Source organism: Monopterus albus, unplaced genomic scaffold, assembly GCF_001952655.1.
Source record: "Monopterus albus unplaced genomic scaffold, M_albus_1.0 scaffold50.1, whole genome shotgun sequence".
Taxonomy (NCBI): Eukaryota; Metazoa; Chordata; class Actinopteri; order Synbranchiformes; family Synbranchidae; genus Monopterus; species Monopterus albus.
Window position 1 is genome coordinate 1,443,535 of NW_018127930.1, and position 13,622 is coordinate 1,457,156.

A 13,622-nucleotide genomic window follows, 5' to 3' on the forward strand; every position below is an offset into this window, starting at 1 on the left:
GACCCCGATGGTTGTTTTGTTATTGCACTTCTGTGCTAGCCACAGTGTGTCCACAACGAACACCATGTTCAAGCATAAGGGTGTCCATTAGTGCACATGGCACCAGGACACCCTAGGCCGGAGGTCGATGATCGACTTTGTGGTTGTTTCATCTGACCTCCGGCCATATATCTTGGACACTCGGGTGAAGAGAGGGGCGGAGCTGTCAACTGATCACCACCTGGTGGTGAGCTGGATCTGATGGCGGGGGAGGAAGCTGGACAGATTCGGCAGACCCAAACCTATTGTGAGGGTCTGTTGGGAACGTTTAGCAGAATCCCCTGTCAGAGAGATCTTCAACTCCCGCCTCCCGCAGAGCTTTGACCAGATCCCAGGGGAGGCTGGAGATATTGAGTCCGAGTCCTTTAGTTTTTAAAAATCACAAGGCTGAGAGAAAACAGATGTTTCGGCATGACTGCCTTCTTCAGTGTGGTCACCTCGTGCCATAGTACAGGTGAGACTGATAACACGAAGTAGTGCTGCTTCCTATCACTCTAAACAGGAAACAAGCCCAATCAAGAGAGCACTGCAAACAGGAAGATACATAAATTACAAAAATATCCTACATCTACCTATCCTATGTTACCTTTGTAAACCTTGTACAACCTGTCATATACTAACTTTTTTAACCTTTATTTATTCTCTCTTTTTCAGGAGCACCCTCTCTATATTACAACCACAGACCGTACATTTAATTCAGACTTTATCAGCCCCAGTTCAAAATAATTTCCATTATCCTCTGGACCACTTGTGAAAGAAAAAGTCAGAGAGGTTGCTCATTTTCTATAACGTGTGACAGTTTTAAATGTGAAGGCTGTGTTGCAGAAGAACTCTCTGCTCTGTTAGGTTCACCAGCTTGGTTCACCAGCTTGATGTCAAACTTAATGTTAAATAAGATGGCCAAAACAAAAACAACATTGATATATTCACCTCTGTTTCACTTCCTCTAACACTCCGTCAATCTTCATCTGGACAGAAGGTAAAAGAGGGACTAGAGCCTTTCTGACTTTTTGAACACCTCTGAACTGACTGATACTTTTTTTTCCCTATTACTTTTCAGCGATGAAGGATGTGAAACATATTCTGTTAATCTGATTGATCTCTGGGCTGCAAAAGGTTCTCCAGTGTGCAGCCAAGAAAATAATGGCTGTTTATAACATTGTTTCTGTAACTGCGGGCAAAATAATAGTTGCAGCAGAGAGAAGATTGCAGCAAGGTTTATGCGTAACATTCAGAGAAAAAAAAATCTACCTCAAGTCAAAGTTTGCAAGTTACTGTCCAGATGCAAACAGGGCGAGAACACTGACACAGGCATCATGATGCTGCACCAATTAAGAAAACAGCTATAGTTGAAATGAACAGCAGTACAAGTCTGGAGGACCCATGTAGTCATAGAAACTAATTCCAAAAATAAGCTGTTTTTCATGCTTCAAACTGACATTTGGAAAAACTGTTGAAACTCATTTGCACCCCCTTCACCAGCAGACATTCTGGACTGAGCTGGACTAGAATGTTAAAACAAATTTAATCACTTCACACTCTGAGTGCTGCAAAAAAGCACATTTTTCTTTACAATAATATACTGTACAAAATGATCAGAGCCAGTAAAAAAAAGCCCTTTAGAAACTCAACACCCACAGGCTTAGCTAAGCAACTAATTGATTCGACTTCTTTTGAATCGGTTGATTTCACCACAGGATCTGTAGTTTTGAATGGTGGTGTGACCAGGTATATAGGCAGGGGTGTCAAGGCAATCATGTGCCACGGTGAACCAACAGCCCACAGGTTTTCATTCCAGTCAAAAACTCAACCCACTAATAAACTCTCCTTCAGGTAGGGTAGACAAACGCAGACAAATAACCTGCTGGGACGATCAGCTGGAATGAAAATGTGCAGATTGTTGTCTGGTTTTAACAGAGAGAACACCTGAACAGACCTATGAAAAAGAGAAGAATCCCCTTGTGTGTGTGTGTGTGTGTGTGTGGCAGGTTGTTGTGTGGGTGTAGCATCCACGCAGAAAAATGCTTGGCCTGAGTAAAATATTCAGAGGATTTTTCAGCCAAGCTAGCCTAATTAGCTTAATTAAAGTGTTTGGACATAATTTATTGACAGCAGGAGACACAAAGGGAGAGGGAGAATCAGTCCAACAACTCTAGCTGTTTGTTCAATAATCAAAATCATGAAGCAAACCATGAAATGATTCTTAAATGATGCTTTGGGATATCAGTACAGATGAACTGGTTCATGAGTGTTAGATATATTTACAACAACAATATTTTAATTGGAATAAATGAAAGAATTGTAAGCAAACAAAAACAGCAACTACAAAGTCAAATCCAGTAAAATCCTGACAAATCCCAGCATAACCCCAGTTAAACCTCTAAAAGCACTAAACCCACCAAAGCCTGGTCATATTAATGGTTAATTATGCTGTAAAATTTTATCATATAATACATATTAGAGTTGTTGTTTGTCAATGTTTATATACATGTTTTTATTGTACACTGTTCTTATCTTTTATTTGTATGTAACTTGACAGCTGTAGCATTGCAGCTTCACTTTGGGATTACTAAAGTACTCTTATGATATAATTCAGCAGCCTGAACCTGACCATAAACCACTAATTTGAGAAACTGAGGGTAAAACAGCTGCATAAATCCAGTATGGTTCTCTGTATTCCTCTCAAACCAACAGTAACACATGGTCACAGGCGATGGAACCTAAAACCCCATCAAAAACAGTGAAAACCCAAAACTCTGTAAAGTCCTGTAAACCCAAAGCCAGTCAGACCCACCAAGCCTTATAGTTCTGACAGCAGAAAATCCTGAAAGATTTGCTAATGTCTGCTCAAAACATCAGAGGCCCAGTAAAATACAACAACACAGTCAAATCTAGCAGCAGAAAGTGAGCCCCTCAGCTCACAGGGAAATAACAACAAGCTCTGGGGAGATTTACTAAAAGCTCACTAATGCAGCAGTCTAACATATGATGAGACTCAAAAATATGGTGAAACCCAGTAAAGACAAGCAATGTGGTTTAAACACAGTTTGACCCAGCAGGCCAAACTTAAACAGTACCAGTGAAAGTGAAGATGAAATCCAGTAAAAATCACTAAAACCTGGCCTTACACTTGAACACACAGACTGCTGAAGTCCAGCAAAATCATTTTGAACCCTGAAAAAACATGCAGACTATCAGACATCAGGTGAAACCAAAAACACAAAGCCCATAGAACAAGGAATAAACCAGTCAGACCAGCAGCCTGATCAGTCCCAGTGAATTTATTATTTTAGGTGATATTAGAGGTGAAACGGCAGCAGAGTAAAATTCAGTAAAGCCTGCTCAGTATGACCAGAGCTGCTGGAGCCCGGTGAAATCCATGTAAACCCAGTCAAGCCCAGCAGTAGCCGGTCAAACCCTGCAGCGTGCATGACCGCACACAGCAAAGCCCAGTAAACCCCAGTTAAACCGGTCATACCCGAATCCTCCCGGGTTAGAGACCAGCAGACAACAGGGAGAAGCAACAAATGTGTCAATTCTCGTCTGATCTGCGGCAATCTGACCAGCAACTGCACACACACAGAGGCAGAATCTGCACGCACACACGCTCACGCACACACTGCGGGATGGAGCCAGAAACCACGCATTTTTTCCACTCACCGTGGGCTGTGGAGTAGGCAGCCAGCAGCAGGCAGAGCAGCAGCAGGTAGGGTCCTCCCGTTCTCCTCCTCAGCACCAGAACCTCCCAAACATCACCAGTACATCCAACCAGTACCAGCTCCATGCTGTCCTGCTCCAGTCCCGATAAGCCCGACAAACCACTGGGACAGGCACCCGCAAATCCTGCTGGTGTCAGATTTTTTAAAACCTACACAGAATCCAACTGTCAAATAAAAATGAAGTAAAAAGCCTACGGGGTGACGAGTCTGGAGGACGGTGCGGAGGGAGAGGGGTAAAATAACCTCTCCTCTCCCCAAAAAGAACCCAGATCCCCGGTCGGGCTTGGGTCCCAGAAAGAAAAAAAAGGAAAAGCAAAATCCAAAACAGACGCACGCGGTTAGTGTCCACCTTGTAAAGATGAGAAATAAGTTCCAGTAACTATGAAGGCAGAATCTCCATCACTCCTGCACGGTGCGGATGGTTCCCATTCACATAGATGCAAGGATGGTTCAAATCCACGTTGCCTTCCCGGAGGTCTGCTCCGTCTGTCTGAGAGGACGGATGGAGAGGGTTGGAAGAGGAGGGGGAGGAGGGAAAGAATCGACACTCTCTCTCTCTCTCACTCTCTCTCTCTCCCTCTCTCACGGTGTATACAGCTGGAAAGGGGGAGAAGGTAGAGAGACCTAGGTAGTGTATGGATCCATTGATCTAAAGAGGCTGGAGGTAAAACCAGGAGCCGGAGCGGAGGACGGCGGAGTGGACTTAGAGCAAGACCCCGGAGGAAGCAGAGCAGAGCGGATAGATTAGCTGAACTCTCCTGCCCTCTGTGGTCACACCAGGAACCTTAACACTTCACTTGCAGCTGGGAGATTCATTCCTGGATTCATCAGTATATGCTCTACTTCTGTTGGTATGCACATAAAAAAGTAATGTAAACAAGTTCTATAGAGGCTATACTGCCTATTGTATAATTTGATTTGAATAGACTACAGTCCATCTCTGATTTAAAAAAAAAGTTAAACAAAAGATATAATTCATCATGGAAAGTCAATATGGAGGTATTAAGTCAAAATATGAGAGGTAACTTTAAATGTGACTTAATGTTATCCTTTTCAAATAGGCTCCTGTTTTAGTATCTCAGCATTTTAAGTAAACTGGCAGAATGCTGATGTAGTAAATAAAGACTTATTTGCACACACGCACACACACTTTCAAAATTTTAATTCAGTAAATATCTGAACAGTAAAGCTGTGGTGCCTCTGTGCTTGCCGTTGTACTGTTCACCTAACCTGTCGCTTCTGCACTAGCTGGATCTCCCACAGCACCATCTTGGCTGCTGTCCACCTCCTCTCCTGCATCTACCTACATTCCTGCCCTTTCTTGCACTAGAGCTAGACCTCCACGATTGACAGCATTGTGTTAAGAATACAGACATTAAGAGGAGCTGTTCACAGACTGTCCATTGTCAGTGTGTGCATGAGACAGAGAGACAGTGGGGCAAGGAGCAGCTGAGCGAGTCAGTGCGCTGTGCGTAGCTCTAGGATTAAATAAGATTTTATCCATTCTAAATAGGAAAAAATAGAACATCAAGAACTAGAGGAAAATGTCCTCTAGTTCACTGATGTTTCTCATTTGTCAGATATTTATGGAGAAGCTGGAAAAAACATACCAGATAACACAGGACCCAAATGCACAGCACACAGACTGAATAAAGGTTAAGTACTATATATCTGTGCAGATTCTCAGTCATCCAGGTCATAGTAAACCGCAACCGAAATAACCTTGGAAATCAACTGGACTTGGATATCTAGATCGAAGACGTTTCACCTCTCATCCAAGAGGCTTCATCAGTTCTGACTGACTGGTGTTGAGTCGGAGATATTTGATGATGAAGCCTCTTGGATGAGAGGTGAAACGTCTTCGATCTAGATATCCAAGTCCAGTTGATTTCCAAGGTTATTTCGGTTGCAAAAGTTAAGTATGTTTACTGGGGTGATATTAGTGGGACAAAATCACCCTGTAGGCTTGGGGTGGTGGAGCAGAATGCAACACAGCAAGTGATCTTGATTCAGTAGCAGTGGAGGACTGTGTCTTCACTTATGATAGCTTTTCCCTTTACAGGTACATGGTGGAATCTGAGGGTGGACTACAGAGAAGCAGTGGACCGTCCAAGTGGCAGGGGGTGGGGGCAGTCAATAATGACCCATGTAGGTGAGAGACAAGCTAAGGGCTGAGAGCATTTATTCAGGACCCCAGAGTGGACTGCAGAGCTGAATGAAAATACTGCACAACCAGAAGATGGCAGACTCCAGAAGTGAGTAGCAGGGCAGGTATACATAGTATTTTGAACCAGGCCAGAGAGATCAGCACTTAAACAAATATATACAGATGTGTATAGACAAGAAAAGTGTATGTAAGCCACTTACAATAAAGGCTGAATGAAGGAAGCAGCTGAGTAGACTGAAGAGAATGACAGCGCTGCATATTATGGCAGACTAGGTAAGCATGGTAAGAAACAGGGCACTTAGGTGTGGTCCCACAGATATTGAGTACAGAACCAGATAGGTATTATAATAACATGACGGACTTCTTTCAGGCGACAATGTTCACTCATTAGGTGTAGGGGGAATTCAAAAAACAGGTGGCAAAGGAAAACACACAAAATCTTCTGTGCACACATTAGCAAATCAACTCAGTTCAGTGTCAAAAAAATCCTTAACAATAGGCCATACAAAAATACACTCAGTAGTGCAGAAACCAACCTTACAAAAACTCAGGAACAGATTCAAATGGAGTATCAGATGAGGAAAATGGATAAGGCAACATACAGGCAGGCATGAAGGTACAGGTGAGGCCGGAGCAGTTCCATACACAGCGAGAGACCATCTGGTAATTAGGTGAAGAAACAAGGCAGATTAAATAGCCATCAGACAATAAACCACAGGTGAAATCAATCAGGTTATAATGAGTAACGTAACATGTAGGCAGGTAAAATAACATACGGCAGGACGTCTTTTTAAAGCCTTTATTAATCAGTCAGTTGCAGAGAGGCAGACAGGAAGCAGGGGAAACAGAGAGAGGCCGTGCGACAGAGCTGTCAGCGGTCGGAGCAGAGATGCTGACATTGCAAACCCCAAAGGGGTTTATGTGGGGTGCCCTGCAGCCAAGTGGTTACGGCGTGGCAGGAATTCTTAACAAAATAAAAGTCCAGAAAAGGAAGTCAGCAACTGATCATGACACATACTGTATTGTAACTGGGGATATTATGCTATTTGACTATCGCACAAATGATGTTGCTATTTCTCTTTTTTCTGGCTGAATGTTTAGAGCAAAGCCCAGGTGGACTGTTGAATGACTTCCAGGTAGTATGGGTGCAATTCACTGGTAAACTTGGAGCATCACAATGAGTGCACACCAAAATCTAGTTGATGGTCATAGTAATGACCTGAATAAAAATGAAAGTGACTGCACCCTGAGATCCAGTCATTTCAATATCTAACTGACATTTTGACCACATTTGGTCCTTTTCAAGGCACATTCAGTAGCAGACTGCCTTATATACATGCATCTCACACCTGGAGCCAAATTATAATCAGTGATATCATCAGCAATCCACAGAAGGACCTTGGAGTTAATCGCGCACATTAGTTCACTAGAAAACATGCATATTTTTTATTATTATTGAATGGTAGCTCTGATGGTATCTCCATGAAAATGTTCAAAATGGCTCAGTAATCCGACCTAAAGAGGGTCATACATAGGCCTGTATTTATTTAGTCATTATAAAAATGCATAGTTATATACAGTTAAATACCAGTATAAGGAAAGAAGATCTAATGCAAATAGCAAAAGATGAACGGTGAAAACAAAACTATGAGACAGTCAATATAAATATACTGATGTTTTTAAGTAAGCTTTTCTAAGTATATCTCAGATGTTAACTATAGTGGGAATTCTGATTAGCTGATTAACTACTGCCTTAGAGATCAGTCTTTACGGTGTGTCTTTCGGTGATGTGTAAAAAACAAAAAAAAACAAATAGAGAATGAAATGGTGTCACCTTCATCATGTAACAAAGTCAATAATTGAATTTTATTTAGGGGGAGGGTTTCCAGAAAATGTACATACATTTAATGTAAAGTCTCCATGATAAATGATAACAATGGTGTGTGTGTGTGTGTGTGTGTGTTCATCTACAAACGGATATTAATGTCGACAGGAAATTAAAAGCGAGGATTGTGAAGCCTGTGTATCAGTTTCTGTGTGTGATCATAGTTTGTAGTGCAGGGGTCTGCGGTAGCAACCTGATAGATATGGACACACACATACAGTATATTGTCTGAAATTTCAGCTCAGTGCTACTGGATTGGACAGGTAAAGAAAAACACTAGGTGTCATATTCAATTCCTGGAGAAGTCAGTGTTGTGGATTCAAACATACATAAGACAAAAAAAACTTATATTCTGAGTTCATTTCCATCATACATTAACAAGGCCACTATAACTGCTGAGTTTAATTTCGTGGAAAAACAACTGACACCAAATTATTTGTACGTACAGTCTTCTAATCAAAGCAAAGTGTCAGTTTTGTGTCTTGCTAGCGTTTGACTAATGAGGTTAGAATAAACGACCTACAAAGGTCACAGTGGGAACGTTTGCAGAGCTATAAGGACATTCAGACCCTCAACAACTGCAAAGAAACACCAGAATTTAAAATTTTAATGCACTCAGACAATTACAGCACTCTCTAATAATAACCACCTCAGTTATTATTTAGACTTGAAAACAGAAAAGGGGACACAAAACTCATTAAAAAGCAAATAGTTTATTCTGCATGTTTAACAAAAAAACTTAATTATCTCTGAGATGTTTAGGTTTATGCTTAATGTCACATACACACAAAAACTTTACTGTTCAGTTCTTTTAATTACACAAAATAGTCATACTCAAACAAACATATCCATGTTTAAAAAACTGAAAAGGTTGAATCTCAGTTTTTAATATAACCTCAAGATATGACAAGTTCTCTGAAGTCTTTTATTTCTCAAAAATATTCCCTTTGCCAGAGTACTGTATTAGTATTCTTTATTCTAACAAGAAAATGAAGGTCACCTCAACAAATAATTACTTTTTCAAATCCTTCAAAAGTCTCCAACCAGAAAAAAACATCTAATTAGTCTTATACAGTACATGGTAGGATACCCCCCATCAGTGGCACCTGCAGCCCTAACCCTGTACACACCTTGGTAAACATTTTTAAATGGCTTTGCTGAAGTTTTACACCACTGTGTCTGGCAGCTATCGTACGGTAGAGAAATACAGTTTCACATTAATGACTCGAGGAGCTATCTAATATGATATTGTATCACACACCCCCAGAGTGGGTCATATCATTTCTACTCCCTAACGTGAGCCCTGCAGCTCGGAGTGATTGACAGCAGCCACACACCGACTTCATGCTGTCAATCATGTCCATACCATTATTGGGACATGAGCAGGGTTTTTTTTATTTTTTATTATTGCTCGTGAGCTTCATTTGTGTGTTATTTTGTGGACTAATTATTGTGCATAGATTTAAGAATGAGATTAGTGATTCTCAAGGACCGGCTGGAGAGTAACCTCCTGAGAGTAACATTAGTCATTGTGTGGAAAGTTGGTATGGGAGGTGGTTGATGAGAGAGAGGCTGCTAAACTGAATGAGCTACGGAAGTGCTGCTGAGATGATGTGCATGCTGTGCAGGGGTCACCTTATTATGAGAAAATACTGTATGTTGTTATAATGAAAAAATAGCCTAGAGAACATCATTAAAATCAGAAAATACTGTATGCTGTAAAAACAGGGGCCTTGACACAAAGTTCTACTGGGGCACAGACCCCCGTTACTGAAATCAGACAGTTTTTTTAATGAATGTCTGCTGCATGAATGAAATGTGCTATAGCCTGCACTGTGCTATATGAACTTACCTTGCTTAGCCCACTATTCCACTGCCGTACTGCTGCTACTGAACCCTAAAAACTACTGGTAAAGGTAAAAATGTAGAGATATTAATCTTTATGAAAATATTTATTTCAACATATATTAAGAACATTCTCAACATGTTTTTATGGCATAAAGGTCTGTGCCCTGCATTGCTCATTCTTCTGCATTTCACAATGATATGTTTTGATTTTTGCGTACCCCCAGTTTGATTTGTCAAGTTTAAACTTTCACAACAAGTTAATCTGTTGCAGAATCTCCACTGACTGCAAGAGCGCAGGGCATGATGGGAGATGTCCGGTTCTCACCTGATCTGAGAGCTGATTGGATGAGATGTTGGCTCAACAACATGGCATTTCATAGAAACGTATCATTTCTTGTATAATTGCAGCGATTGTGATTTTACTTGTTACTAAAATAAATGTGTGGTTGATGGTGACTTTTATGAGTCAGACAAGCTGAACAGAGTCAGTTCACATATAGACTTAGTTCTCATGCAGACAGTCTGTGATCGTTCTGCTCTACAGTACAGTACCGATTTACTCCTGAAGTATTAAGTGACACTAAAGCCTTTGGTAAGTGTGATGTGAAGATTCTTTCAGCAACATCTGTACAAAGGTGAAGCAGTGGGAGGCTGAATATCTGACAGAAGAATGTATTTATAAAGTTTCATATCAAGCCTGGTCAGCTCAGATACAGCAGCAAATTATTATGATGACTGTTTTATAAGAGAAACGGAGCCCAGATACATTTTAACACACAATAATTGAGTAATTGTGGAGATCAGCACTGATGAGCATGTTATCACTCCCCTTGTCACTGAGAAGAATGTCAAATGTTTGGAGCCTCAGCAGACGCTAAAGCATTTGATTTGATGACATTTTATTAATTCAGGATCAGAAAATATGGATTCAAAACACATGGACAGAGTCATCACAGAGACACATGCACATGCTTTTTTTCTAATCTCATACTTCCCCCATCTGCTCATGTTATATTAGTAAACAGATGGTGTCGAAGATGGATTCACAAAATGTTTTGAAAATAAAATTCAACATTTCATTTTTTACAAAAAACCTGTTTGAGTGAACGAATGTTGTGCCTTTTTCTCGGAGTGCTTTTTTATACTGACACACAAAAACAACATGCTGTATTTTTTAAGGGAGGTTGGTCACTTTCTATCAATCAAAGAAACAAAGATCCTATGAACTGAAACAACGTGCGCTGACTCAGGAACCTGAAATGACCTCAGCATGTAACCCTGTCCATCTTCCAATAACAAAGTCTGCAGAAGCAGTGTTCAGCTTTACATTTTTAGTTTTCACTGCACATTTCAATTAAAATTTTTATGAATTAAGACTTTACACACACAATGTGCTTATGAAATACCTGATGTTTCATTGACGGTCTTTTATTTTTATAAGTGTTTACATTTATATTCCTCTGCACAGGCGACAGCTGTGGCTAGAATAACAGTTCAACATGGCGGCAATCTGTACACTAGACAGTCCAGTTTTCATAGTTATCACTGCTGTCATTCTCTGCACAGAAAAGAAGGCAAATACACCCAAAGCAAGTGTCCCAGAGCATATTTAGAGTCATCTGAGTTGTCTGTCTCTGCCAGGCTTGCTCCCTTACAAGAACCCCAAACAGACTCCTGGCTGGTATCGCATCTACCGGGCAATAGCGCTCTGACAACAATCCCATCTATGTATGAAGCTGCCAAACATATCCCCACAGTCACGTTAAAGCTTTGTAGAGGTGAATAAATTCCCCTGCTGTGAGGCCTCCCACATGCCCAGAGAATTTGATAAGCATATAAAATGCATCAATTATATGTCTCTTAGTAGGACCATAACAGCATACCATGTCAGCTGATTCACAAAACCAGATAGATCCTTGTCTGGTTTTGGAAACTGCATAACCATGACACACAACTCCAACTCAGTAGTGGTCTATGATCCATATCCTGTATTTGCACACTGATTTGCCTTGAGTCTTCCTTATTTATCTAGGAACTTTCACTTCTCCAGCAAATATATCGACTCAACAACTGTCCGAATTACCAGTAACCCTACTTAAAGCTCGGAGTTCTTCGCACACTTTGGAGAAAATCCTTGCCTTTTTATGATGTGAGTCAACTCAGTTGACCTTGTTCTCTGTAGTGTGGAGAAGTCCTGGCTTACTTAACCCTGTATGCGTTTAGAATTAGAACTGCTTGTCATTCTGCACTGATTTAGCAAGATAAATAATGCACAACCTGTAATGCTTCCAAAAAAAAAAAGCAATATACTGCAGCAGTGTAACTATCAATCATTTGACACTACAACTGTGTCCCATATTTATTGTCTACAGAATTGTTATGACCCTGTCCATCACAATGATGGACAACAACAAAGTCTAGTGTGATTTCTAGTTGTGTGCCTTACCAAATATTCCAAGATGTTTTCTGCACGCACAACATAGCAATGAATACTGTTTTTGTCTCTGGGTGTACCCAGTGGGATTGAGCTGCCATTCAAATGGTTGAAAAGCCATCATGGTTGAAAAGTCTCTGACTAGTGCCAACTGTGAGGGCCAGCAGTCTCTGACTAGTGCCAACTGTGAGGGACACACCGTGGAGACCAGGACACATCCTGCAGACAACTGGTGACTTTACTGTTCAATGACACTTGATGTATTGTGTCATGAAATCTGGGCTTTTGGGGCAGTATTCAGTCAGTGACATACTGTTCATTTTGTGTTCATAAGCAGAGACATCATGTTGCTTAATATGAAAGCACAGCCTATTTTGGTATCTGTTCCTTACTTTTTCCTTGTCTCATGGTGACTGTATTTTGTTGTTCCCTGCTTTTGGCTACTGTATTTGTCGCTCCCTGTGACTGGTTAGTTCCCTCCCTGTCAGCCTTGGCTGTATTGTCTCACATTATTTGCACTTACCTTAGTTTACCTGGTTTCCTGTGTAGTGTTTCTGCAGTGTATCTTGCTGTTTTGTCACCTGCCATTACCTTACCTGTGTTTTTGTATAGTTTCTAGCCAGTTTATGTATTGGGTAATTGCTTCCTCCCTAGCCATTCGCTTCACCTGTGTTTAGTGTTTTCTGTAGTCACCCATATCTGTGTATTCCTGTGTATTTGCACTGCCGTTATTATTATTAAGGCCTTGATTTCCTGCAATGATATTCCTGTCCTGAGTTTGTATTTGGATCCTTTATTCAGAACCTTGCCACTGGCATGAGCATGTCAGGTGCAATCAAAATATCTGGGGGATGGCAGAGGAGAACCAACTCTTTAGTATTGTTATTTCAGCCATATAAAACTACTGTATATTGGTTCAGTGGTCTATCGTAGTTGTTATGTGTTCATTTTTTAATTTGTTTGAACACATTGCTGGAGAGAATGTCTCAGCCATGCTGCTAAACCTGCCCCCCACCCAATCCCAGATAAATGGCTGACAGTGGACGAATAGAAGGATTTTTTTTCTGTTGCTATTTTAATTTTTAAAAATTTTATAATCATGATGTTACACAGAGCACGTGATGTACACGCACAGTGGGCCTTTGTTGGAGATGTGCGTTGTTCTAATTTGTGCACATTTGCAGGTTTATAAAACTGGGCCTGTGTAGGGTTATGCCTTCATCACAGCTCAGGATGCATAATTCACTGGCAGTATGTAATTATCTGTCTGTTTCCACTGTAAAGTAGAGCTCATACTACTAATTCTCATCACCACAGTCTGACAAACAAAAAGAAAGAAAGTAATGAGTTCATTAACGCTGGGTAATTAATTAGATCGGTTTCATCCTCATGCAGCACACACTGCACAAAAACACTTAACACAAAAATGTACTTAAATTACCTTTTTTATATCATCTATAAAAAGGAATAGAAAAAGTAAAAACAAAAATATGGCTCATGCTCAGAGTGTCTCCCTAACTTTTTTTTTAA

General features: G+C 40.7%; 1 protein-coding gene across 1 annotated transcript in view; it reads right to left on the reverse strand.

The window, feature by feature from the left end:
• The window catches only part of dcc (DCC netrin 1 receptor), a 270,121-nt gene extending 265,888 nt beyond the window's left edge, over positions 1–4,233 (reverse strand). Inside the window, exon 1 of the mRNA XM_020601173.1 lies at positions 3,700–4,233. Coding sequence (XP_020456829.1) covers positions 3,700–3,823 — 124 coding nt within the window. The 5' untranslated portion in view covers positions 3,824–4,233. The remainder of the gene's footprint in view (positions 1–3,699) is intronic.
• Between the last annotated feature and the right edge of the window lie 9,389 nt (positions 4,234–13,622).